Source organism: Pezoporus flaviventris, unplaced genomic scaffold, assembly GCF_033815535.1.
Source record: "Pezoporus flaviventris isolate CSIRO_AGI_PZ_B2104156 unplaced genomic scaffold, CSIRO_AGI_Pfla_v1 ptg000041l, whole genome shotgun sequence".
In the NCBI taxonomy this organism is placed as follows: Eukaryota; Metazoa; Chordata; class Aves; order Psittaciformes; family Psittacidae; genus Pezoporus; species Pezoporus flaviventris.
The window spans coordinates 12,275,536-12,302,415 of record NW_026892589.1 but is presented as its reverse complement, the minus strand read 5'-3'; the positions used below and the strand labels follow the sequence as shown (position 1 = coordinate 12,302,415).

The 26,880-nt window shown below is 39.6% G+C and overlaps 1 protein-coding gene across 2 annotated transcripts in view; it reads left to right on the top strand.

The window, feature by feature from the left end:
* The window catches only part of ATP2A2 (ATPase sarcoplasmic/endoplasmic reticulum Ca2+ transporting 2), a 44,957-nt gene that overhangs the window by 16,600 nt on the left and 1,477 nt on the right, over positions 1-26,880 (top strand). The window contains exons 6-20 of one of the 2 annotated variants that reach the window (XR_009745738.1): positions 5,769-5,849; positions 7,647-7,732; positions 8,678-9,142; positions 11,780-11,868; positions 14,804-14,906; positions 15,455-15,586; positions 15,678-15,800; positions 15,971-16,189; positions 17,364-17,699; positions 17,948-18,168; positions 19,016-19,218; positions 20,009-20,094; positions 20,255-20,388; positions 21,445-21,562; positions 21,682-23,234. Coding sequence is in view for 1 of the 2 variants with exons in the window: in XM_061466265.1 (XP_061322249.1) it covers positions 5,769-5,849; positions 7,647-7,732; positions 8,678-9,142; positions 11,780-11,868; positions 14,804-14,906; positions 15,455-15,586; positions 15,678-15,800; positions 15,971-16,189; positions 17,364-17,699; positions 17,948-18,168; positions 19,016-19,218; positions 20,009-20,094; positions 20,255-20,388; positions 21,445-21,562; positions 21,682-21,802 (2,517 nt within the window). In the remaining variant the exon portion in view is untranslated. The remainder of the gene's footprint in view (positions 1-5,768; positions 5,850-7,646; positions 7,733-8,677; positions 9,143-11,779; positions 11,869-14,803; positions 14,907-15,454; positions 15,587-15,677; positions 15,801-15,970; positions 16,190-17,363; positions 17,700-17,947; positions 18,169-19,015; positions 19,219-20,008; positions 20,095-20,254; positions 20,389-21,444; positions 21,563-21,681; positions 23,235-26,880) is intronic. The other variant, XM_061466265.1, reaches the window with a different exon arrangement.

Here is a 26,880-nt window from a genome sequence, read left to right as displayed (position 1 = left end):
TGTCAGAAAAAGCTATATTTTACTGCTTTGGAATGGAAATTCAGACTTAAAATATGCTTCATAGTCGCTCTTCTAATTTTGACAATTTGACACTCTTGGCCTTGTATGAAGGTGTAGATAGGCTCAATCTTCCTGTTCTGTAGAGCTGCTGATTTGTGGTAGCATTTTATTGTACCCTGTTCAGGAAGTGTTAAATGCTTAAAAACTCTTGCTACAGAAGAAAAATGAGGTTTCTGATAGTCTAACAAAATGAAACACAATAGGAAGATGAGATTGTGTGCATGCAAGTGGGGAAGAGGGGCTAAACTGAGCTTGTGTTAAGGAAATTTAACATATAAAGCAGTTGTGCTGTGACAGCTGTACTTCTGAATAGAAGTAGTTGTTCTGGTCAGGTGTAAGCTTTAACTGTTTCTGTCCCCCAGCAGAAACAATGCTCATTTCTGGTTTATCAAAGTATGTAGCATCACATATGTGTTATTTTAAGTCTACCCATCTCAATTCTTAAACCTTAAGGTGATGTCCATACTTAATGTTGGAAGCTTCAGTTGCCTCGGCTTATTAGTAAATGTTCACGCAATGGTGTGTCCTCTAATTTAGAGGATAGGAAACTTAATTTGGGCCAAGAAAGGGGACTTTGGAATGACTAACTCTTCCAAGAAGCTAAAGATCTCATTAGGAAAAATGCATTAAATAACTGTACCCTTAGTAATTTGTAATGTTGAAACAAAGGCAAGAATTGCTAACACTTAATGTTTTTTTTGGCAAAAGAATTGTATTAAATCTTTATTAATGCATTCCTGACTCTTCTAATGTTAAAACCCCATGCATGGTGTATTTTGAAGCAGGTATGTTCTAATAGCAGTGTGGTAGGTTATATCTGCAGAATTTGATAGCATTTCTACCATAGCCGTATGAAATTAGAGCATCCTAATGGAGCAGAAAAAAGACCCTAGTGTCTTTTTAAGACCTGGAACATATAATAATAAACCTTAGCCTATCAAGACCCTTAAAAGGGGAGGGGTGGAATGACACAATTTTTTACTTTTTCCTGTCTTCTCCCTTTGGTGTTTTATGGCAGTTTTTTGGGGGATGTTTTTACTCGCTTTTGGGAACTGTTGTGTTCCTGCATTCTTCAACCACATGTTGAAATAGTGTCCTAGTTCTTCAGAACTTGCCTAAAACAGTTACAAAATTGGATGGCAATGGCAGAATAGTTTAGAACTGTACTGATAATCTTTATTGCTAAAGTCCAGTTCCAGCCCTGATCTGCTGATAGCAGATACAGGTAGACACTAGCTTTAGTTAATGATAAACATAAATAAGAAAGCTTTAGGGGCATGTTGTATATGAACAACCATTCTGACTTGTGCAGGCAAAAGTGCTTTGATTTATTGTGATCTGGTAGGTGGGCTGTTTGCAGACATGTAACTTTCTTTGCTGAGAAGATAAATTGTTCCTGTAATGCTTCTGTTAACATAAAAAGGAAGCAAAACTTCCCACATTTTATAATGTACCTGTTTGCAAACCTCCTCTTAGCAAGTGGGAGGGACCAGAGGCAGTTAACAGAGCTGATATCAGTGTTCAAAGTACACATTTAAAGTAGCAGTTTCATTTTGAGGTCTCTTGTCTATCATAGTGGCTTATTGGGGGTTAGTACTGCTTCCTGCATCTCCTGTTACCAACAATTTTGGTCAGAAGACCTATAATAACATTTGAAACTTGAAAGAAAGAAAGAAACTTGGTCTTGTTGTAGTCTCAAGTTCTTTGTTGATACCCAGATGTAGCTAAAAATATAACAGGGACTGAAATCCACACAGCTTTAATAAGGTTATTTTGCCTCCAGCTTCACTGTTCGTAGAAGTGTGCCTCGGCACTTCTGCCCATCTTCCTTGGTTGCTTAAACCACAAGCTGATCTAGCCTGCAACATGCCAGTAGTGCATTTTGGCTGTAGAGGCCTCCCAGTGAATGTCTCAAACCATATTTTGACCAAATTCTGAAATTAAATATTAAGTAGTATTGCTGTCTTGGAAACTGGTAAAGTAAAAGGATTATCAGTGCTCAAATGAAATACCTACATGGTGAGTTGATCATTTTAGTCACTGCTTGTCGTTAAATAGGGAGTAACATTGCTTAATGTATTCTACATTTGTAGTTGATGTGGAGACTTGAATCCTCCTCCATTTCAAGCAGCTTTGCGAGGTGAGCAGGGCAGTTTGTGTGCTGGATTGTCTTTAAAGACTAGTTTGTGAGGAAACCCCTTCTTGGGGAACTGCAATCATTTCTGCAGGTGCACGCCTGCTTTGATGAGCTTTGATAAGTGGGGTTGTACTGTGCTTGAAATTAAACATACATGTAAGTTGCTGTACATACAGAGTGGAAAATGACCTATAACATTGCCACAGCACTGGGAGGAGTAAGATAAGATGTGGAGCGCTTTGAACTTGAGAAGAAATGCTACAGTGTTAAATGTAATCAGTAGGAATCTTGGCGAGATAACACTGCTAATAAGATTGGTAGCTGAAGAATCCAGGATTTTCAGACATTCAATTGTCTGTGTTTTCAGTGAGGGAGTATGGCTCTTTTAAAATAATTGACATAAACTTTAAGAATTCAAATCGCAACTAAATACCACTCCAGCTTTGAGCAAGGAGTGGAAACTTTAATATTCTGCTTCAGTACAGACTCGTGCGCAGTTAAATAGAATTGCTGTTTATTCTGTTTTACCCCTTACAGGGACCAGGTTGGTTTTAAACATTCCTTTATTGTGTGCTGAATCTCAGTATAAAAACTCAAAGAGTATCATGTGCATGAATAAAAGGGTTGTATGAATAAAACTGTAATGATTTGAACCAACCACTATTCCTGCTCTTTCAAGGAGCAGTCACTTTTATAGTTAGAAGGGCTGTTTTAATCAGTAGTTACACGTTTGGCTGTGCTGTGCTTTAAGGACATGTACCTGGGCAGTTTTGAAAGCAGCTGCTTTGGTTTCTTCAGAATAGGTGTAGAAATGGGGTGAGTATTTAGGATTTAAAAACCCTTTGGTTAAAGTAATGAACGAAAATACTTCTGCAACTGACTTGCTATTTTAGATGTAAAACTGGATTTATATCCATTTAGGCTGTAGCAGCTCTGTACTTAGCAATGTTAATACATATTCACCTTCTAATTTCTTGTCTTTCAAGTCTTGGGTCATACTTCTACTGGTTCTGTGGATTGAAATGTAATTGTATTTAAACCACACCCCAGTTTCTTTCCTGCGTTGAAGTGTATGGAAAGAAAGCCTTCTACTTTGAGATGAGATCTGCACTAGACGGCTCACTGAAATTTCCTGTGGGTTCCTATCTACCATAGGATTATTTCCTATGTACATTCAGTTTCAGTTATGCTCATGAAAGTATCTTCAAGTCTATAAATGACTGGTTGTCAGAGCTGTTATTTTGCAAAGAGCTGCTTAAAATAGTTCTGTAACTGACCCTGATGTACAGCTTTCCTGCCTCTTGGAAATGCCTCGAATATTTCACTCCAGGCTTCTCAGGCAAAGATGGTGATTGAATAATGTGTCCTATCTTAAATTGTTGAGAGGAACATAGAAAGCCGCAGTATCCTAATAAATTTAACGCTTCATTTCTGGTGATTCAGACAATTGATAATGATGGTGGTAGTTTTCATGGACATACTGATGCTCGAGTATTAGTTGTCTGTTAAAGCAGGGGTCTCTCCTAGTTTGAACGGCTGAGCTGTTCAAAAGAAATAGGTTGGAAAAGCACTTGCAAACTTTTCCATATGTTCTGTCCAGTTACTGGAATGTTTTAAGATTATTTTTGAACAGCTTTTTTGTGCTAGTGTTGAATAAATACTGAACAGTATTGTCAAACGTGGTAGTGTATCTGGGTTGGCTGTAGTTTTCCAGCTGCTTTAAGTGCTTTGAGAATGTTTCTGCAGATTGGCAGGGGTTACACCACACTGTGCTGAAGTATTAGCCTGTTGTTCAGTGATAGCTAAAAAAACAGCTGCTACTATATGTCTGCATCTAAACCTCCTCATGACATCAAGAGAGCATATTGAATAGTTTTGCCATTTTTGGTCTAGGTCACCGTTTGTCTACTGCTGGTTTCTCTTGCTGCTCAAGGGCATTGTGGCTGAATTAGTTTTCATATACTGTAATGATACAGAAAGGGGATTTGTGGTGATTTATTGGATCCCTTCATATACATACCTACTTACAAAAATAGGTATCTAAGTCTACAAGCAAGACTATGTAATCTTTTGCTGATTTTAATGGTTGGGATTTCTTAGACCTTAGAAGAAGTCACATGATGTAAGTTTACTTAGCATTTGAAACAGCTCTTAGTTCTCTTCAGCGTTTTGTTGCATAGTTTTTGTGTGAGTGGTTGTATGTTCTATGGCTGCACCACCACTGTGGAGTTTCTCATGGTTGTTATTTGTTAATGTGCATTATTGCTGTTAGTTGCATAAGCAGTTCCTGCAGGAATTGCAGCTTGTTTTAATTTTACTGCAGAGACACAGGCTCCATCTACTGAGAAGATCAGCTTTTATAAGCTAGTTATTCTCCCTTCTCTGTTTCCTTCCCTTATTTCATCATAAAAAGGAAGTTGAGGCTTGAATACACGCAGTGCTAAATTACATTAGGAATGTTTGATTATACACATTCATCAGCAATATTGACATACGGAATGTAGAACCCCCAATATGAGTCAGAAACATGACTCTCATTAATATGCTTTAGCACAAGTTAATTTGCATGCAGCCATTTATTCACAGTAGTCACAAAATGGTGGAGCTTTAGCTCTTAAAAACGAGGAAAAGTTAGACAAGAGGAAGCAAGACAGTGGAAGAATTCTGGGATGACAGAGATGCAGGAGCTGAACTGGCCACACAGCTCTGGCAACTGACTTCTTTACCCTCTACCATCTTTAGGAGCATACTGTTAACATCCTGTATCTCCTGCTGCCTCCATATCTCAAACACCAGGGTTGGAGGGTTTGGGTTTTTATTCCCTCCAGTGTTCTCTTCTGCAAAGTAGAAGTATATATGACAAGATAAACAGAAGAGTGCTGAGAGAATTCTAACTGGGACATGGATTGTGGTATGTTTAATAAGCATTACTGAAAAATAAAGCTAGTGTATGACCTGAAATTAACTTCTAACTCTGAAACATCTGACAGTATTAAAGGATAACATTAAAAGAGCAGATTTGCAGGAGCACATTATTCTCATAATTGATGCCAAAGAAAAGGAAATACAGCTTCTTTTAGCTTCTACATAAATGTGAATAACATTCTGGTCTTTGGAGAGCAGAGGACTTGCTTTGGGCATAGGGAAAACCACCAGATGACTTTCCAGGACCAGTCATCCTGAAAAGGAAACTTGATGCACTTTAGCTCTGGGGTTTGGGTTTTTATAAATACATATTCTGAAATAGATATCTTTCCCCTGATAATGTTTTCCCTTTGCTTTCAAGTGCTAATCATGTGATTAGAAAAACAATCCAGTGATTTACAGCTTCTTCCTTTGGGGTTAGGTAGGGATAGAGATCTTGAGGGCAAATCTCAATTGCTGAAATATATTGGATACTCAGAAAATTGGAGTATTGCAAACCACAAAGTAGTAATACACTGTTAGTAATCTCAGTCATTTGGACCATTACTGGAAAATGGTTTTCCTGGCTGATGGAGATAATAGTATGCTTGGTTAGAAATCTCTCAGATAACAACAGTCTAACTTTGTCTTGTGCATTTCTTTGTAGTTGGAGACAAGGTTCCTGCTGATATAAGAATTACTTCTATCAAATCTACAACTCTAAGGGTAGACCAGTCAATTCTCACAGGTATAATTTCTGTGAATTTTGGATAATTATGTGCATAATTGCCAGTGCCTTTTCACTGTTTAGAATAATCAATTAGAAACAAGCCTGTAGCTGTTCAAGTGCTCCGTTGCATTAAAGTGCAGTAGATTTCTGATCTAGTAACTTAACTCTTCGAGTGGCTGAATGTATTGCCTCATTACTGGCTTTACATGTTGATTTTAGTGGGATAAACATTCTTACTGAGAAGTGTAATGCTTTTTTTGGGCTTTCTTTCTCCCTATCCCTCCCAAGACACACAGTAACTTGTGGGAAACTGCAAAATGAAGGATTTCTGTTCTAATTTATGTAGTCTTCTAGGTTTGAACATCTTGTCACTGCTCAAAAATGAAAGTATGGAAAACTTACTAAATGTCTTTTGTAACCGTTACCCTTTTTATCTCACAGGAAGGAATAACTTGAAATTCAGGCAGCTTTTAAACCACTGTTCCTAAAGACTGAGTGTCCTAAAGCCTTATTTGCTGAAATTCTGTGCATGAACATTCATGTGTTTCCTGGTACCAGCTCTCCAATGCAGGAGCTATATTTAGAGCACTTTTCAGATTTGTTGAAAACAAAACAAAGTAGCAGTACTTCTGAATATAGGAAAGAAGCTAGGAATCAACCAGGCGTGCTGTAATGTGGATTCTCTTGGCTGGAACATGAAGATCTGTCTGCCTGTTTTGGTAGCATAAATTAATGTTAACTAGCTCTGAATTTTAAAACAGTAAAGTATTCATAAGAAAACTATTTTTGATCCTCAAATCTATGTTGAAACAGGCTCCAAAGTTTCTCAGTACAGATGCTGAATAGCCTAGAACTGATTGAGCTTACTTACGTTTAGCATAAGAAAATGTAGGCACTCCATGTTCGTCAAGCTGTCAGAACTGAAATAAGTAGAAGAAGAAATGCACCAGAACCAGAATGGGAATAAGTCCTTACTTTTGTTTAAATAGCAGAATTCATTTTTTAAAGAAAGCCTTTTCTGTTTTCAGCCTATTTTAAGTTGATGCTTGAGTCTCCTAACTGATAAAGCACAACTGAAGACTACAATGCCACTTTAAAGCTTTTAAAAGTAGGAAGCTTTGGCTCTGTTGGCTTAGAAAAAATACCATAACTCTGTGATGGAAGCTGATGGCAGCCTCTTATGAATTCTGATGTGGTAATTAACATCCTTGTTCTATAGAAAAGAAACCTTTATATACCTGTGTGACATGCTTATAGAAATTGATACTCAAGGTCTTTATGGAAGACATCTCTGAAGTCTGAAGAGTTAACAACCAGATGGGTGCATGACACTTAAATCAGGTCTGCCAGTATAACAATGATGTGTACAATCACAGATGTATAACTGGTAACCTGGTAACATCTAATTATTTAAAGGAGAACATACCTCTTGCAGTGCATAAAGAACAGAAATGCTTGTTATTGCATGAAAAACACACACAATAGTTCATGGAGTAGATCTTCCTACATTAAGAGAAGGGGTGGATTATCAGCTGCTTACTTTTCCTGTTCCTTGAAAGACATGGATGGTGTTGCTTCATTTAGTCTAACTCTATAAAATGTTTACTTTCCTATTTCCCTTAAAAGCCAGGCTTCATTTTTTTTGTCAGCTGAAATATTTCCTGTTTCACTTAAGCAATTAAATAAAATCATTTGAGGAAAGAAGTTTGACAGCCTCCAAAATCTTAGGACTGAGGATTATAACTTTTTGATTCCCTATAGGACTCCAGGTGCTATATGTATAATCTCTTCTTAAGACTATTATCTTAATTTTAGGTGAATCTGTGTCTGTTATTAAGCACACTGACCCTGTGCCTGATCCTCGTGCTGTAAACCAAGACAAGAAGAACATGCTTTTTTCTGTAAGTTACTTGGGTTTAGATGTTTAAAACTTCTCTAAAATAATACTGAAGCTGATAAACAAAAATATGCAGAATTCAGGTCTTCACCTAAAAGCTGTAGGACTTCTTTGCTGTATTATCTGTGTGTGTCTATGTACATGGAACTAAATGAATTAAAAAATAGAAATAATTTCTAATAAAAGAGGTCCTGAGTGAAGATGTTGCTTGGAACGAGTTTATATGAGGAAACTAATTTTTGTCCTTCACGAGAAAGTCTTGAAAGCTGAAGAACACACACCTTCAAAGTGCTTTTATGCTGCTTTTCTAAAGTAATAATTCTTAAGACTGGTAAGAAAGCCCACACCAATTGTGGGGTTGGGTGGCTGAAACTTAGAAAGCTAGTTATCAATAGAAATTAAGTAGGTTGTGTGAATTTCCTTAAAGGAAGCATTGAATGCCTTTCAGATAACAAAATAACTTCCCATATTGTTGGCAGGCACCTTGAAGAAAATCTAACTGTTCTTTCTCATGTTGAGTTTGTTCACAGGGAGCCCCAGAGAGCACATCTATTACTCATAGTAAATAACATTAAATATGGCAAAATACAATCCTCACAAAAGGAAGGAAAGAAAAACCCGCTTAAAATTCCATTTGAAATACATACTGCTTATTCAGCAGCGGGGTTTGACTATGTTGCTTATTGTCGATCGGTACTTTTTCAGTTGGGGCCCATTCTGTAAGCAGAAATTCTACATTGGAGTATTCCCTTAACAGATATTGGGGTAATGTCATTCTCCTCATCTCTTTGTGTATCCTAGCTGAAACACAGTCTAGACTTGCCTAAGGTGGTTTTGTAGGTTTGGGGTTTTTAAATCAAATTAAAACAAAACCAGACAGACACACACACCCCCCCCAAACCTGTTTATAGCTTGGCTATAAGTTTCCTCTTCCCTTTTCTTTACATAGGGTACTAACATTGCTGCTGGTAAAGCTATGGGAGTGGTTATTGCAACAGGAGTAAACACTGAAATTGGCAAAATCCGTGATGAGATGGTGGCTACTGAGCAGGAGAGAACCCCGCTGCAACAGAAACTGGATGAGTTTGGAGAGCAGCTGTCAAAAGTCATCTCGCTTATCTGCATCGCTGTTTGGATAATAAACATTGGTCACTTCAATGATCCGGTTCACGGTGGCTCCTGGATTCGAGGTGCTATCTATTACTTTAAAATTGCTGTTGCTCTTGCTGTCGCTGCTATTCCTGAGGGTCTGCCTGCTGTCATTACCACCTGCTTGGCTCTTGGAACCCGGAGAATGGCCAAGAAGAACGCCATTGTTAGAAGTCTTCCCTCTGTGGAAACCTTGGGCTGCACCTCAGTTATTTGTTCTGACAAGACTGGTACTCTGACCACGAATCAGATGTCAGTCTGCAGGGTATGTTGAACTAGCTGCTTCTATTTTGCTTTTTCTCCTCAGCCCCTCTGAATAGTCAGCATTGCTTGAATTCTTTTGATTGCAAGTCTTTGGGTTTCTCATATCATAAAAATCTTGCTTTATTTTCCTAAGATAAGCTTCCACTTTTAATTCAGTTTTCCACTGTGTAGTGTAGTGTTTAAGGCTTTTATCTCTTCCCTTATTTAGTCATGGCCAAAAATAGTTGTACCCTCACTTGATGGAAGGCAAAGTTGTTTGCAAGCAGCTTTCCATTGACTTGTCTGTAAACCATTCAGTCTACTGGTAACTATGTAGTATGATTTAATCCCGTTTCAGAAAGGTAAGGTAGTTACACACATCTTGCTTCTACAGTGTAAATGAGAAAGACTTGCTTCTTTTACTTAGCAAGATGACAGTGAAAGGGAAACTTAGCCATTACTACAGTAACTTGGATAACCACTACTGAGTGGTTCCACCTTTATTTGGCTACTTTATCTTCAGTAGCTCTTATTGGTCTGATGGAGATCACTGGTGTTCCCAGTGTGCAGTATTGTATGACTAATCTGACACCAGCATTGCCAGGGTCATCTTCAACGTGTGGCATATCTTTAGGTAAGCATAAGTTAGTACCCCTTGTCCCTTCCCCCCAGTATTCGTTCTAGTGTCGATGAATTTGGGGCTTTTATAGCTTAACATGACGCATGTTCAGTTGCCAGCTCTTTCTCCTATACTTGATATTTGGTATAGTAATTTCATGGAGAAAACATGAGGTTCTTCTGTGTAACTGTAGATGTGTGGTGGTGTAGCAACCCTAGGACATCAAATGTTCAGTCATTACATCGGGTTAGAATTCCAAACGTATAAATGTTGAGTGCTGCACACCAGTGGTGAAAGGTTGTAAGCCTTAAGCACTTTATTCTCATGTGATTGATGGCTTTTTCTTTCTAATTGGTGGTTGACTTGTTCTACTTCCTTAAGTATTGTAGTATTTATACCTAAGAGACACAAAGCAGCTGCTCATCAGTATTCTAGAGGAGGTTACTTGCAGTAGAGTTGCATAACTGCCCTAGTCTTTGCAGGGATTTTTTTTCATCATGCAGATGCCAAAAGCAGAAGGCTTCCTGCTTAACTCATCCTTTAAGTGGTGGTTATTTAAAAGCTCAAACTGCTCTAGTCCTTGCGTTTAAAGGGCTAAATGTTTCAGATTTTGTCCAGTGCAACTCGCTTGGTTCCTTGTTAACCTCTGACAGCTACAAAATAACCTTCATTGCAAGATTTTGCAAAATGTAGCAAAATCATAGTATCTGTGAACTCTACGCTGCTGCTTGGTTTCACTTTTGCTTGGCTTTTGAGGAAGACTGGTTTACAACAGTAATGCTACTTGTAGTTAGATTTTATGTCAGGAGTTACGACTGAGTGTCCAAAAGATCTCTGTACTAAAGAGGTTTCAGTCAGAAATGATACTGCCTTAGGAGGAGACTTGAGGGAATGTGTTTTAAGGTCCTCCTGCTGTATCTCCCTTTGAGAATGCTCTTACTCTCTTTGTGGACTTCTGATTCATCGGCTTGTCTAGCTTTTTGATCTTTAAACCACTTTGAAGATTATAGGGCATTGATGCAGATCAGTTGCAGAACACCTAATTATTAGGCTGTATGTTGTGAAGATGTTTGCCTAAAACATAAGGCAGCACAATATAGGGAAGGAAAGACACTGGCAAAATGGCTTATGCAAACCAATGGGTAAGATGTTCCATTAAGATATAGAATCAATTAGTGATTAAATTTTCTTCTCTGCTGCCACTCCAGCAAGTCGTGGTATGAGTATGACAACTTCAGGCACTATGGTTTTTATCTCCCATCAATCCCAGATGTGGTTTTGCCTATAGGTCTCCTAGAAAGGAAACAAACACAAAGGCAAGATTGAGATGCAGGTGCCATGGGGTGCAACTGAGTCTCTAGCTGAAAGTAACACTTCAGCCTGTGCTAGAAGGGCACTTGAGCTGTCTGAATGTATCATCCAGTGCACTGATAGCTTAAAAAAGGTGACTTAAAACTACAAAACCAGGGCAAGGAAAAACTTAGTGGCTGGTATTAAGGGAAACCGGCCATAGTCTGGCTCTTGCCTAAAATCTCACTTCTTAGATCTAGAAGCTTCTGGTATTTGTAGATGCTTTTATTTTTACTTTGGCGAGAACTTCCAGTTTCCGAGCTGCCCTGTGCTGCTTTTATTGGAGCTGCTGTTTTAAATACACACAGGAGAATTGATTTACACGTCTGAAGCCTAGGAAGAGCTTTGGGCTATGTTCAGGATTGTCCAGTGGATGTGTGAGTAGTTTTCACAGCTGAAGTTAAGTGTGTGTAATTATGTGGCTTTCAATTATGTGATGTACTTGTGCCACAATTCAGTTCTCAGATGAGATCAATTAAGCAGAAATGCTCTTTTCTGCACTTTGTGCTTCAGTATAAGGGGCTGTGCAAACACATATTTGGTTGAAGTACATAATGTCATATCTGGCTTTGTCTAGTTTGTGTGTTCAACCTGAGCTTGCCTCTTGTACCTGCTTGCTTAACACCTGTGTTTAAATCTCTACATTAATTATTGTTCGAAAGTAATAATGCTTCTAACTCTTAATTTCAGATGTTTATCCTGGAGAGAGTAGAAGGAGATTCCTGTTCTCTGAATGAATTTACTGTAACTGGTTCAACATACGCTCCCATGGGAGAAGTGTAAGTGTTCTGTTGGAGTTAAATATTTGTCTCTTTATGCGCTGTTACTTTAGGCTTGAAAAGTGATGCATGGAATATTCAGCAGTGATAGTTAATAAACAAAAGCTTAAGCAGTGAGAATGCACACTGAAGGGCTAGAGGGGAAAGTAATTAACAGGAAAAGGAAGTTAAATTCTATTCAGTTAAACCTTCATGAAACTAACTGAACACAGACTCCAGCATTCCAATGTTTCTTTGATAACCTAAAAGTAAATTAGGGGTAAGTTGAGAGGATTTATTTTACTGAAATCTTACTGGACTGAGATGAGCTATCCCAGTGCTTAAAACCCTGCATGAATCTGAACAGCTTCTGTTAATCTGTGAACTCAGTGTTTCTATTCCCCTTCCTCAGAGAAGGTAGGAGATTCTTTTTTTCCTATGAATGTGTTAGAGTTAATTCTTAAACTTACTGCAATTTCCTGTCCCCTACCTTCAGCAGTTTATTGGTCTCTGCATCTGTACTTGAATAGATGTGTGTTTGTCTCAGCCATTGGTATTTGAGCTGGTGTTAAGCCCACTCCCTTAGGAAAGGAATGATGTGTCTGGTTTACTTCATCAGTTGCAAGTCTCTAGTAGTGGGATAGGTGATTCATCCTGACAATTTTAGGTATTTTTAGGGCTCTGCTTCTAGAAGGAGAGCTTTTTCTTACTGGATTGCTGCAGTTCCTTTTACTTTTGCAGTCTTCCATATGCTTTTAATCTCACCAGTTCAGTTTTACTTGCAAAAGAGAATAGTACTATGTATGAAGTAGAATTTAAGAGTCAGTTATTGTAAACATTTCAACCTTACAGAGTTCCACATGCGTGCCTCTGACTCCATGACTTCACTGATCTCAATAGTGATTATCTCTGTTTAATTTTCATAGCTGTTAAACCATAGTGTTCTCAGCAGCTGGAAATCTTAATTCCCCAATTCTCTTTTGTTTCAGAGCTAATTGCTGTCAAAAGCTTATGCTGTCAGTTCAGGGTACAGCATTTACTTAGGCAAGGTGACATTCTAGCTCTTGCAAAGCATCCAGCTATTACGCTTTAGCTGGTCTTGCAAGAGCTCTGGATAAACAAAACAATAAAATATAGTGTGGTGGCAGATGTTGAGTATAAGATGACAGCCATCAATGTATGTTAACGTTCTATTTTTACTTGCTGGAACCAGGGAAATGTGAACAAACATGTTCATTGCGCCGTATTCACGTACGTAAAGAACATTCTGTGAGAGGGAAATGGCCATGGAAAGGCTGTTACTGGAGCACAGGGAAACAAATAGCTAAATGCTGAAACCTTTAGGGCTGATTTATTTCTGCATTTATGGAAGCTTTTGAAATCCTTGGCTTTGTGAGGATTTTAAGGTGACTGACTTTGAATTGCAAACTGTCACTGACAAAGAAGTTTATGGGGACAATTAGGAAGCAGCCTAGTGCATTGCACTGCCCCAGAGCAGGACCTGTCCTAGATCTGAACCTTCCCGACAGATGTTCTTGTTATACTTAACTTCAGATACTGTTGTCCCCCACAGCTGTACAGGCAGCCTACTCTGTTTCATAACCACTAAGTGTTTTTGCAATAAATCAGTTTTTTTCAATCACTCTTACAGTATTTGATACATTACTTCCCCTAAGATGTTGTTCAGAATATAAAATTACAAATATTTCTTACTGGAAAAACTAAAATGTTGTTACAGTGACAGATTTCCCAGGGATGTTAGGAGATTGTCAAACAGCTTAATTCTTTGAGTTCAGAACAGGTGAAACCAGGAAGTATTAACTGTGATAGGCAGTGTGACAAACTGGGAGCTGCTGGGAAGTTTAAAGAGTTGACACTTTAAAGCCACTACTTACAGGTATAGTATTATGTGCAAAATGGCACTTGCAAAACATACTTGTGTTTCTAAGATGCATTTGGTTCACATGCTGCATTATACAACACTGGAATTTGTTTGCAGTACTGCAAGAGACTGAACAAAAGCTTACATAATAGGACACATTGTAGTCTGTGTTAGGAATTCTTCTGGAGTAGTGATCCACATCTTTCTACCACCAGACCTTTTTTCCACTCCCTGGGAGCTTTAATGAAACATGTCGTATATGAGTTATGTCTTGCTAATTCTGGTGGGGGGGAATAACAGTATTGAACACTGTCTTGGGTCTTTTATGCTTACTCTAGAAGTATGCTAATGTTACAGAAAATGAATTCATTTGCTACCTATCTCCAGATGTCAAAGCAGAGAAGTTGCTGCTTCTTTGTGACGTCTAAATGGTGCATTACTTCAGGAAAGATTTCAGCTGTTCATCATTGGGTATACATGACTACTAGAACAGAGCATTTCTTTTGTAGTGGCATTTGTGTTATGAAATTACTTAGCTCTTCATTGCTTTAGGAGGGTCACATATAACACAGGGTAATTTTTAAGAAATAAGAAGCCAAATCTCTTTTATGCCTGCCCAGAGGATGCATTTAATGCATGGCAGTAAATCTTTAGAATATGCAGTAAGGTTAAGGAAGCTGAACTCCTAAGTATATCCCTCCCAACAGTATCCCTCTTCTGCTTGGAACAGCCAAGTCATGTGCGTACTCTAATACTGCTCTCATATGCCTCTTCCCTGAGCTCTTCTGCATTGCTGTATGACTATCACTGGAGGAAATAAGGTTTTGTAATTCAGGTAGTGATTTCATTGATGACCATGTAATTCTGTTCACGACTCTTTGATCTGAACTTCAGAACTCACCTTTTTATTAAACCTGCTCTTCTCGACAGTTTTCTTGTTCTGTAGTTCCAAGCCCATAACTAATAAGCATTGTACTAAATGGGAATACAGTAAAGGGATTAAAGAGGAGGAAAAGGTGAGATGCTAATACTAAATAACTAACTTAAATCTCCCCCTTTTCTTCCTTTGGAAAGGCATAAAGATGACAAAGTTATTAAATGTAGCCAGTATGATGGCCTTGTGGAACTTGCAACGATCTGTGCGCTCTGTAATGATTCCTCTTTGGATTACAATGAAGTAAGTACATATCCTAGAACAGAGGAGAGTGTGAGAATAAGGATAAATGTTTGTTCTCATCTGACTGCATATTACCTTTCAGTGGTAAATCCCCCTCTAGTCAAGAGGGAGAGTATTTAGGACCTCTTAAGTGTTAATTCTGGGAACAACTTGTTTGAACACTGAGAAAATGAAAGCCAGGCAGCACATGTAATCTGAAATGTAGAGGTCTCCTGGTGTGTAGAATGCACTGCTGCTTTCTTGCTTTGCCTTGTCTTCTTAAGGTTGCTGTATCTCATAATGACTTAAATGCTTGATGATAAAGTACTGACAACTTTCTCTGCTCATTTGAAGCCTTCACTCTCAAGTGAAGGCTTGAAACTTCATACAAATCATGCTCATCAAAGCTGCTTTTTAAAACTAGGGGATTTTTTGGTTGTTTCATAAGCCATTGTAAGGCTTGTTAAGCCTTTTTTTCCATTGTGAAACTTGAGCATTTGTCTCTGGTAGGTTCCAGGTGAGGTTTAAAGTAAACTTGTGTGGTTTTGTTTGCTTTGTCTTAACTAAAGGCTAAGGGAGTATATGAAAAAGTTGGTGAAGCCACAGAAACAGCGCTTACCTGTCTGGTTGAAAAGATGAACGTGTTTGACACAGACTTGAAAGGGCTTTCTAGGATTGAACGTGCAAATGCTTGCAACTCGGTCAGTACTCTTCTTTTTATCTGGAATTCATTGGGGAGTGAGTGTTGTGGTATTGTCTAATTGCATTTTTATGCACTGTTTTCTTTATAAGGTGATAAAACAACTCATGAAGAAAGAATTCACTCTGGAATTCTCAAGAGACAGAAAGTCCATGTCTGTCTATTGCACACCGAACAAACCAAGCCGCACATCCATGAGCAAGATGTTTGTTAAGGTCAGTTCCTCACATAGGAAAGTGTAGTTATGGAATGGCTGCAGAGGTAGCACAATACTAAGTTATGGCACAACTGCAGCTTGAAGGTGAAGCAAGGACTTTGTAATTTGAGCAGATGTTGTAATAGAAAGGGACTTATTAAGCTAAATGACTTTTTTTTGCCTCTGCAGGGTGCTCCTGAAGGTGTAATTGACAGATGCACGCACGTCCGTGTTGGAAATGCTAAAATACCATTAACCTCAGGAATTAAGCAGAAAATAATGTCTGTTATTAGAGAATGGGGAACTGGTAGAGACACATTGCGTTGCTTGGCTCTGGCTACTCATGACAGTCCACCCAAAAAAGAGGAAATGAATCTTGAGGACTCCTCAAATTTCATTAACTATGAGGTAAGTTTAGTAAAATATCCTTTTAGTCATTCTCTTTCTTTCAGACTGAAGAATTGGAGACTCCTTACATCTGATTACTTCTTGAGGAAGTTACATCTGAGAGTTTTCTCTTTGAGTATTTTTGATACCAGGCACAATAGTTAATCATATTTGACAAGGGACTGCTCAGTTTGATAACAGACTAGACATGACTTTGAAGAAACTGTGTTCTTGATGCAGTTAGACAGCTAGCTGCAAATTGGATTATTTTATGTGCATACATAGGGTCCTTGGGATCAGAACACCTTAAACTCTGAAAATATTGCACAAATTGCATTGTGGTGTCAGCTTTACTGGTTTTCAGTTTGACGTTGCTCAACTGCAAGACCTCTTTGGGTATTTTGTGATGAAACATACTTGTCATTTTGTGCTCTGAGGGTTAAGCTCACTTCCCTGCCTCCATACTGTCAGCTGCTAAAGCGTGGTCCATGATAATCATCTTAGCTGTTCTGTAATTTTCCAATGAAATCTGTATCTAGGATTTAGGCGGGGGGGGGAAATGACAACAGTTACGTGAGAGCTTTTGGCTTGTGCTCTGTGCTCCTGGCACTGATTACAAAAAAGAGAGTCTTGACTGCTTGCAGGTTGAGTTTGCAGGCCTGACAACTAGAGCACATTTCAAAAACACAAGAAGTGTGTTTGAAGCAAGATATGTTTGTAAGGGTAGGATCCCACTTCAGGTTGTGGCTGTGCTCTGAGAATTAACTGTGTTATCCCATATGCTCATCGTGCAGATGGTATTGTGTAGCATTGTGATTCCAAAACCATTCAATTCTTATTTATCTCCTTTTAATGCGTGTATAGATCTGTTATTTCTCAGTTCTTCTCCAGCTGTCTGATGTCAGTGTCAGAGCCAAAGTGCTCTCAGGATGGTGAAACAGGGAACATCGTGAAGTAACCCTTTCAGGAGGAAGGAAAGACACCAGAGCAGGAATATCATTCATAATACACTGGTTTTGGCCAAATGGCAACACGACATAGACCTCTGTCTTAATTGCTTGAGGTAGAACCACAGAATATTGTGAATGAGGAATGAAAACAAACGACTACACTGAGAGATACTTAGCAAGCAGAATGATTGTTTCACTACTGTCAGATGAGAAGTCTCCTAAAACCTGGTGTTCTTCTGTTTCAGACCAACTTGACCTTTGTTGGCTGCGTGGGTATGCTGGATCCCCCAAGAATTGAAGTAGCTTCATCTATAAAGCTGTGCAAACAAGCTGGCATTCGAGTTATCATGATTACTGGTGATAACAAAGGCACAGCAGTGGCTATTTGCCGTCGCATTGGTATCTTTGTGGAAGATGAAGATGTTTCTACAAAAGCCTTTACTGGTCGTGAGTTCGATGAGCTCTCACTTGCTGCCCAGAGAGATGCTTGCCACCATGCTCGTTGCTTTGCTCGGGTAGAGCCTTCCCACAAATCCAAAATTGTTGAGTTTCTTCAGTCTTTTGATGAGATTACAGCTATGGTAAGTAACTGAACTCTTGTTTGTAAGGCACACGCTGTTTACACCCAAATTATGCCTTTTCAACCCAATTTCTTACTTTGGAAAACACTTGTTTTTTATGTTTCCCTGAACACAAAGCCTCAGAATAGTTCTGCCCTTAAGTGATTTTTTTTAAAGGTTCAGAACTGTAGCCAGTGCAAAATTCCTTTCTGGTCCTATATGTAAGTGCCCACCTTATTTCTTCTTTCAACTTTAAATTCTTGTTCTAGACTGGTGATGGTGTCAATGATGCCCCCGCATTGAAGAAAGCAGAAATTGGAATTGCTATGGGCTCTGGTACTGCAGTAGCTAAAACTGCTTCTGAAATGGTTTTAGCAGATGACAATTTCTCAACTATTGTAGCTGCTGTGGAAGAAGGACGTGCCATTTATAACAACATGAAGCAGTTCATCCGTTACCTGATCTCCTCCAATGTTGGAGAAGTTGTTTGGTAGGTTGGAAATGTTTTTGTTTGACCTGCAGTAGTGATGATGGACTCTTTGTTAGTTACTCACTTCCAGTATTTCTCTCTAAAACCAGAGAAACAGGTTCTCCAGGTCATTGATCATTGTGATTGTGTGGAAGTCTGTGTACTTCAGACTAGTCTTAACTGGAGATTTAGCATACCACAAAAGATTGACATTGCATATAATACTCTAGTTCAGTTAGTGACCAAATGCTTCAGAATTATTTCTGTGATTGGAGTAATACTCTAGAATAGGCAAATAATAACCTTAAAAATGAAAAGATCTGGTATTTCAGCTAACTTAGGAGCAGATACAACATAGATGCTTGTTTAACCTCAAGTTACAGAAGAACATGTTTTCTGTGTCTTTGGAAGGAGTAATGACCCAATGCCACAGAATGCATTTCTGGGAACAGAATGTAAATACTGATCTCCTAACAGTTTATATCAAAGCATACTTTCTTACATCCCAGAGTGAAGATGTCTTGCGATTGTCTTGCCTTGTTTCTTGTAAACTTCAAAGCTGTCCTTCATATGGCTTTTGCTGCAGCCTCTGTTTCTGTTCTATTTATTCACACAGGCTCAAAGCCATGCAAGTTACATGCTGATTAAATGTTTGCAGAGACTGGCAGTGATCTAGATATATGAAGCTTAAGTCACTTGAGCTAAAATGCTGTTTAGTTTCCAGTTTTCTGAATGTGAATATTCAGCTTGTGGTATTAAATGGATAACTCGATTTGAGAGAAGTGATGCTACAGGCTTAGGCTTAAGAATTAAAAGCACTTCTTTAGTGGCACAAGAATAAGCTTGTAACTGGTGGGTTTTTTTATAGTATCTTCTTGACTGCTGCCCTGGGCTTTCCTGAAGCTCTAATTCCTGTCCAACTGTTATGGGTAAACCTTGTGACGGATGGTCTCCCTGCTACTGCTCTGGGCTTTAATCCTCCCGATCTTGATATCATGAATAAGCCACCACGCAACCCTAAAGAGCCACTGATCAGTGGATGGCTCTTCTTCCGTTACCTAGCTATCGGATGTAAGTAGTAATAGCCTTTTTCTTAAGTAAATTTAGGCAGGTTTTGTGGGGGTTTTTTTGAGATCCACTTGAAAGCAGTTTGTCTGATCTCCTTGTGTGCTGAAATCAGCCTTAGGAAGACAAGCATGTTGTGGGATTGGGAGCGAAGAACCAAGACTAGCCATTAGTGAATGTGTATCTGCATTAGCTGTTGAGGTCCTATGAAGAACTACTCCTAAACCTGAAAATGACAACTGTCATTTTTGTGCTTGAGTAGAACACAACCGGTTTGCTGGCTGTAATGGGGGAAAATAAAGGAGTATCAATTTGTGGATGTAGATTTAAACCTTAAATACAGCTGTAGTGCTTTAAAGCTAGAATAAGTATCTATATGGATATATAATGCACCCTGTCTTCATGCCAGAAGTTATGACCTTAATTTTCCTATCTGACTTGATAGATCTTAAGGCAAACCTTAGTGTTAGTTAGTGTAAGTACAGACATGTTGAGTTCTGAGAGGAAGGAAGAAAAATTGCAGGTTGATTACTCCCAAGTGCTGTTCTTGTTTGCCTTAACTGTTCTAGCTGTCAGCTTCCATAAACAGATATTAGGAGAGTATTTAATGGTTATGTAATTTACAACTGGTGGAGCAGATTTCTTCCACAGGAGATAGATGAGTTACAATAGATGAATTACAGTCTATTTCTTTTACAGTACTGGAGGTCTTGAGGTAGCAGTTCAAGTGTGGCAGAGGAGATCTTGTCTCTCACACAGTTCACAATACTGATAACAGCGCTTTGCTTTCTTGAAGGTTATGTTGGTGCTGCCACAGTGGGTGCTGCTGCTTGGTGGTTTATTGCTGCTGATGGTGGTCCAAGAGTTTCCTTCTACCAGCTGGTATTTGCTCAGTTTAATATCTTTGGGGGGAGAGGGGAGGTACATGCTTGTTTTCATACTGGTTATTGCAATGACTGTAGCAAAACAATAGGTTGCAGAAATTTATATCATGAGACAAGTCAGTGAGATGTGAAAGTGACTTCCTGTTCTCCTGTTCTAGAGCCATTTTCTGCAGTGCAAAGAGGACAATCCAGACTTCTTTGGTGTCGACTGTGTGGTTTTTGAGTCTCCCTATCCAATGACAATGGCTCTTTCCGTACTTGTCACCATAGAGATGTGCAATGCTCTCAACAGGTTTGTATGTCCAAGTGGCAGAGCAAAGGTTCTGCACAGCTTATCCAAAACCCTGCTTTTTGTGCAGTTTGATTGCTAGCCTATGGACAGCTCAGCTAATGAAGAATGAGTCACGTTTCCTTTCTGAATCCTGTAGTGCCAACAAAATGACTCTCTGGGATAACACTTGAGATCTGTTATCATAAGGTATATTTTTAAGTCTGCCAATTCACTCTGGTATTTCACTAAGCATGAGCAACTGAAATATTTTCCATTATTTCTAATCTAAGCTTAATCAATCAGATTATCCCTCCTATGTTGGTATAAAGTGATATCAAGGAGAACTAAAATAAGAATGCTGAAGATATGGAAAATAGTTTTTCCTTCCCTAAGGGAGTGTGGGTTTAGCCAATTAATATTAGATTATAAATGGAAACCACTTAATAGCACAATGTCAAGGGTATTTTTCTTCAAATAGCTTAGAGGTCAGTTAATTTAAAAACAAATAAACTTTAAATACTGTAAAGTTACTGAGGTAGCCCTACATAATGGGATGTTGCTCTACATCTGATGTTCTGGATCGCGGCCTTTAATACAGTGTAGCCTAAATGCAAATGGAATCTGAAGAGCAGAAGGAAAGGACAGGCATTAAGAGGGTGCAAGTCCTTGGCTCTCTGTATAGCCAGTCTTGAAGTGAACTTCAGAAGTGGGTGCAGTAGGTCCCCAGGCGTACAGTAAACTGGGGAGAGTTCTGTCATGCGCTGCTGTGCCCATCTTTCCCTTATCCCTCTCATGGAGAGGATGTCAGCATCATAGTGAAAAACACAGACTAGATCAGGAATGAGGGGAACATAAAAGCTTTAAGAAACAAATGCGAGGCTGAACTAGGTCTGCTTTGCTGAGCAGCCTTCCAAGGGAGCTTAAAGTTGCAACATATCTATAAACCGTATCTTTCTTTCTTTCATGACTGGGATAACTGTGACTTGCCATGCTGCTTTTCCTTCCAGCTAGTTTTCTGATGTATTGCATTTCCTGTTGGTGTCTTATGGACACGTCTGTACCGTGTTTCTGTTGCAGTCTATCAGAAAACCAGTCCTTGATGCGGATGCCCCCATGGGAAAACATCTGGCTGGTGGGCGCCATTTGCTTGTCCATGTCACTCCACTTCCTTATCCTTTATGTGGAACCTCTTCCAGTAAGTGCACTTGTCTTACACCCATCCCTGATTCTTGGGGACAGAGCAAGAACTTGTCTACAGCTTAAGGCGAGGGATGGAGAAGGGAGAACAGATGTAATGCTTGGCTTTCCTTTCAGATTATCTTCCAGATCACACCTCTGAACGTGACACAATGGCTGATGGTATTGAAAATCTCCCTACCTGTCATTCTGCTGGATGAAACACTTAAATATGTGGCCCGTAACTACCTGGAACCTGGTAAAGATAGTGTGCGGCCTGCCACCAAAGAGTGTTCTTTGTCAGCATGCACCGAAGGAGTTTCCTGGCCGTTTGTGTTCATTACTATGCCCTTGGTTATCTGGCTTTACAGCACAGACACTAACTTTAGTGATATGTTTTGGTCTTGACTGACACGATGACAAGTTTTACATTCAAAGAGAAAAAGTTTAACTTAATTTTTTTATTGTTTAGAGCAACTGTCTATTTCTGCTGAATTTTCACATGAACATATTTGCCGGTGATGGAGGTTTCATAATCTAGATTCTGTTTGTTTGTTTGCTTTTTTTCTGACTTCAGTGGGGGCAATATATTCCTCTTTTATACACAGTTCAAGTGTCCATTGACATGTACAGAGAACTAACACTATTTTATGCAAATATTTTTTTGTAGATGAAAGCATGTACAGTGTTCTGTTCAATAGTCTATTCATTGTGTACAAAAAACAAAAGAGGTGATGTTGTTTGAGCCAGCGGACACTATCAAACTAAATTGGCAGCAGATTTTAGGGAATGAATGTGTGTCGTCTTAAAACTAAACAAGCATGTAACTGTTTGTCTTCTGCATGATCATCCAAACTTAAGTTGTCATAAAGTCAGGTTTGCTTCCGAAGCAGAACTTTCTGCACTGGGTAGAGAGTGCTGCTACCTCGGGCAGGATTTCTTCTCTGTTACCCCCCCCTCACTCTTGGTTCTTGACTGTCCTTGTTTACACCACTTTCTGTATGAGGTATGCCTAACCTTGCTCGTGCAGAAAACACCATTCCAGGTGCAGCCTGCGGGGTTCTTCCATCCTCTCCACACGCATAGGGTTGTTTTTTTTCTAAGGTTATTTATTTGTCTATTGTATTTTATTGTAACGGACCTTATTTTGCCAGCGTTGCCCATTATGCAGGGATAGGGAGGGCTACTTCTGTTTACCTAAATCTAAACCAGGCCTTTTTAACAACCACAATCTGTTTTAATTCAAAAGAGGGGTTAAGTTGGGTTTTAATACTTTATTTACCTGTGTCAGATCCTTTCTTCTTCGTTTCCCCCCTCCCCTTTAAGATCACAACTTTTAATGAGACCTGGAAAAATAACTTGCACTGCATAGCTAGAAATTGGCTTTTCCTACACTTTAGGGCACTAATGATCAGCTGTATACATGGAGTTACTCTGCTGGCCTGTTGTTAGCCCGACTTGAAGTAACGAAGCTCGTGTGTGTGTTTTGTAAAATCTGTAAATAGCACATGACCAAATTGAACATATTGTATAGAACTATTTTTATTTTAATGTGGCACTAACCACCTTCATTATGACGGTAAATGTTAAAGCATGTTCTCAAATTCAGTCCTGTACCAACAACGTGTAAGTCATTAACAGTCCTAACTGTGGTGTTTTTCTCCAATGCCTTCCAACTTTCATCGACTAAAGTGAGTATTTCTTTCCCATTTCACCATGCCAGTGGTGACTTGCTGTAAAATAGCATATGCTGTATACGTGTTGAAGAATAAATAGTAATTTCCTTCATTCCCATGCTGTGTTTTGTCAACCTCTGCTGTGCTACATTATTATCACCACTTCAGACTCTTGTTTTGTGCTCTGAAGCTCAAAAATTACTGATTCCAAAGGCAAAGCGTTTGCTTTTGGGTTTAGTGCATTTTAGGGGCTTGTTTTATAGCACCCAGGAGCCTCAGTGCCCCAAGATCTTACAGCTTTTGGTCTTAAGTTTGAGATAATACTGAACAAATCTGTAACTTAAGACACTGACAGCTGTTAATGTGTATGTTCAGTGTCCAAAACACTCTGGTACTTGTGGTCAGGTGCTGGTTTACTCCAAAGCTTTTTCCTGCTCTGCAGTAGGGGATGCTGCTCCGAGCTGACTGTACCCTTCTTTACTCTCTGCTGTCTGCAGTGCTCAAAGTGCAGGTACTCCTCTTTGCAAAACCAGCTTATTTCCCATGAGTGGGAACACTTTTTACAGTGGTCATCTGAAGAGACAGAAGAACAGTCTCAGCTTAACAGGAGAGTCTTTGAGAATCAGACTGGGGTCATTATGTCTTTGTTAGAGTAGCGGGTGCTGTGTTATCTTGTGCTGGCTCATCTGCCTGAATAACCACATTCAAACAGCTTTCTGATTCCTCACAGAGGACAACAATAGTTAAAAGCTATGTTCCATCTGTGCCAGCTGGAATCCAGTGAGCACAGATAATTCTCTAGGTTTCAGGCTTTCAAATACAGATACTAACCTCAGGATACACAGGCCCTGTCTGAAATCCCACTGCATTGTGAATACTCACTGTTTATATTATAGACTTTGACTTGTTGAAGTTGATGCTGAAGTGACTCAGAGGAGCTGGACCTGATGATGTAGTAGGTGTGTTGCCAAACTGTAAGCATTTAAATCCTGTTGAAGGCCCTCTTTAGCGTGGAAGAACATGTCTTTTTGGCATGCTAAGGTTTTGCATACCACAAAACCAATGGCCAGCACCAGCCATTGGCTGTATTGATAATAAGTGAGCAGTATGAGACTTGTCCCTGTTTCTTGCAACAGAAAATAGTAGGTCATGTACCTATTTTGATCTCAAGGAATTCTAAATCACAAGTATGTGATTTGTTGGAAACAAAGAACTAGCAAGTTAGTTCTGTGTGCTCCCAATGTTATTGATGAACATTTTTCAGGGCAGGAAGGCCACAGACTCTTTGAACACTGGTTCTGAGTGAACCTCCAGAGCTTTTTAAAGTTATCTGTCTTCCTGTCACCATGAAGGATTCTGCTTGTACGATCCTATCCCTGTGTATTATGCTGAATAATCCTGCTCTACACCCTCTTTTCCTCTGTCTCTAAGACGCTGAAGAGGAAAATGACTGTTGATGGTAGAATTCAGTCTTCAACTTCTTTATTGGAGATCTGTCTGTGTTGAAGATGAATCTTGCTGCTTGTGTCATGGATTTCCATGTGGATATCTGACAGCTCGCTCATTTCTCATGTCTTGGGAGTGCTTCCATTAGGATCTTGTGTTCCTTGGAGTTTGCCTTGGAAAGCTGGATGATGGTTGGGTGAATGGAGTGGCATTCATCCTACAGGCTCCTGAGGTTATGAGAATAGTTGGGTTTTATAAGGGGCTCCTGAGAGCCCAAGCACTTGTCATCTACCTTGTTTGTCTCTTATTTCTCCCAGTCTTGCTGTCCAAATGTTCCTGTAGAAATGGAGCAATAGGGTTCCTTAAGATCAGCTCTTATTTACCTTGGGTTCAGTGGTAGCTGTTGCTATGCTTTCAGTTCTTCTGCTTTCCAAGTGCTGCCACTGCGTAGTAAGTAACAGCCTTGTGTGGGCTGGACTGGCCAAATGTTAAGACCTACCATGAGCTTCCTCTTAAGGCAGTAAAATCAGCATCTGCTGGAAGCTTCCTTGTCTGGCATCTTGGAGCTGTGGGTCTGGTCTTAACCCTTCTCAGCTGAGGAGGCTGAGGGAGGTTCTTGTGTGTGCTTCTGGCATGGGAATAGCATGAGGCAGTGCTGCTCAGTTACAGAAACTATAGAAAACCAGTGCAAGGTTATTAATGCACTGCAAGAAAATGTGTGCATTAAAATGCTGATTCTTAATGGTGTAGATCCTGTAGATCATTCCTTAGCTGTCAGTCCTTTCATCTGGAGAAGCCAGGAAGGGAGTTCTTGTCCATTTAGGACAAACTGACTCGCCAGCATCTTGGAGTTGAAACTCTCAGTTTCCTTGTTCCCTACACATCTCCTTTCCAACCTCCTCACTGTACTAGGGTCATCTGGGGATGGAAATAGGCAACTCCTTTCTGAACATGTTAACCCTGTGACTGTATCAATGGAAGCACTTATTTAAGCAGAAATAACTATAAAGTTACCCAGGCCTTATCTCTGGGCCCATCTTTTTGAAAGCAGCTTTATACTTTGTTTCCCTCTGCTCTCATCTCACAGCTTCTCCATCTCCACTGTCTCCAGGACTCCTTAGTGTCCTCACGTATCGCCACTTACTTTCTAGTGTGAGAGGTGTGTAAGGCTAGCATCAATCATGGGATTAATGCTACCTTATGTCAAGAACACCAGGAAGGATACCAGCTTATGCTGGGAAACCAGCAGGGTTTGGTACCAGAGCAGCTCCTCCTGACCTCAGTGTTCTGTAGCCTGGTCCAGAGCAAAGAAAAGGGTCAGGCAGCTGCAGGCAGGCAATTTTAGACAGGGGGTTTTATCTTTATAGTGCCTCAGGCCCTCTCTGCTTTCAGCTGTGATTCAAAGTGCTGCTTGTGAGCTACGCAGCAAGCGGCTCCTTTTTGCTGCTTTCCAAGCAATAAAAATAGTTCATACTTAGTTCCCTAAAGCATTATTACAAATAAATAAGGATGAAAGAGGCTGCAGGAAAATATATATGAGTTTGTCAGAATGCTACCAGGCTTATGTTTGTAGGGAGGCTATTTTAGGGAAGGGCAGTGGAAAGAAAATGAGTTTTTAATGGGATGATAGAATGCAGTACAGCAGTCCTCTGTCTCTGTTCCAAGAACACAGCTGATGCACAGGATATACCCGCTAAACAGCTTAAAGATGGTTGAATTTGCTGAGATGAAGGGAGGTAAAACTGATCCAAAGCTGTCTGTCTCTTGCACCTGTCTTGTTTACTTTTTTTGCACTTCTAACCATTAACTGTTTCCCTAATCTCTGCTAATTACATCCTTAATTACATTAATATGCATTCCCAAATCTTAGCAGGAGAGCCTAAATTGCGTAGTGTTGCAGCAGGGTTTTGAAGAGCCACCATCAAGTTGTAGGCAATTGAGTACTCTTCTCTCCAAGACACAAGGCTAACCGTGCGCTGTACTCGGGGGTAAAGTACAGTAGTAGCTTTATTACGTTGTACTCTACCCTTTGCCTACACATTAATCTGTGTAGTTTAATGACTTCTTCAAAGCTTTCCTACTGCTTCCCAGAATAAGCTGCATTACTTGGAAAAGGGACATTGTTAGGTCACTTTGTGGCCAAGCTTGGATATAATGCCTTGAATAGAAACCACCCTTTCGAGTTCTTAAGAACTTGAGCTCAAACCTTGTAGTA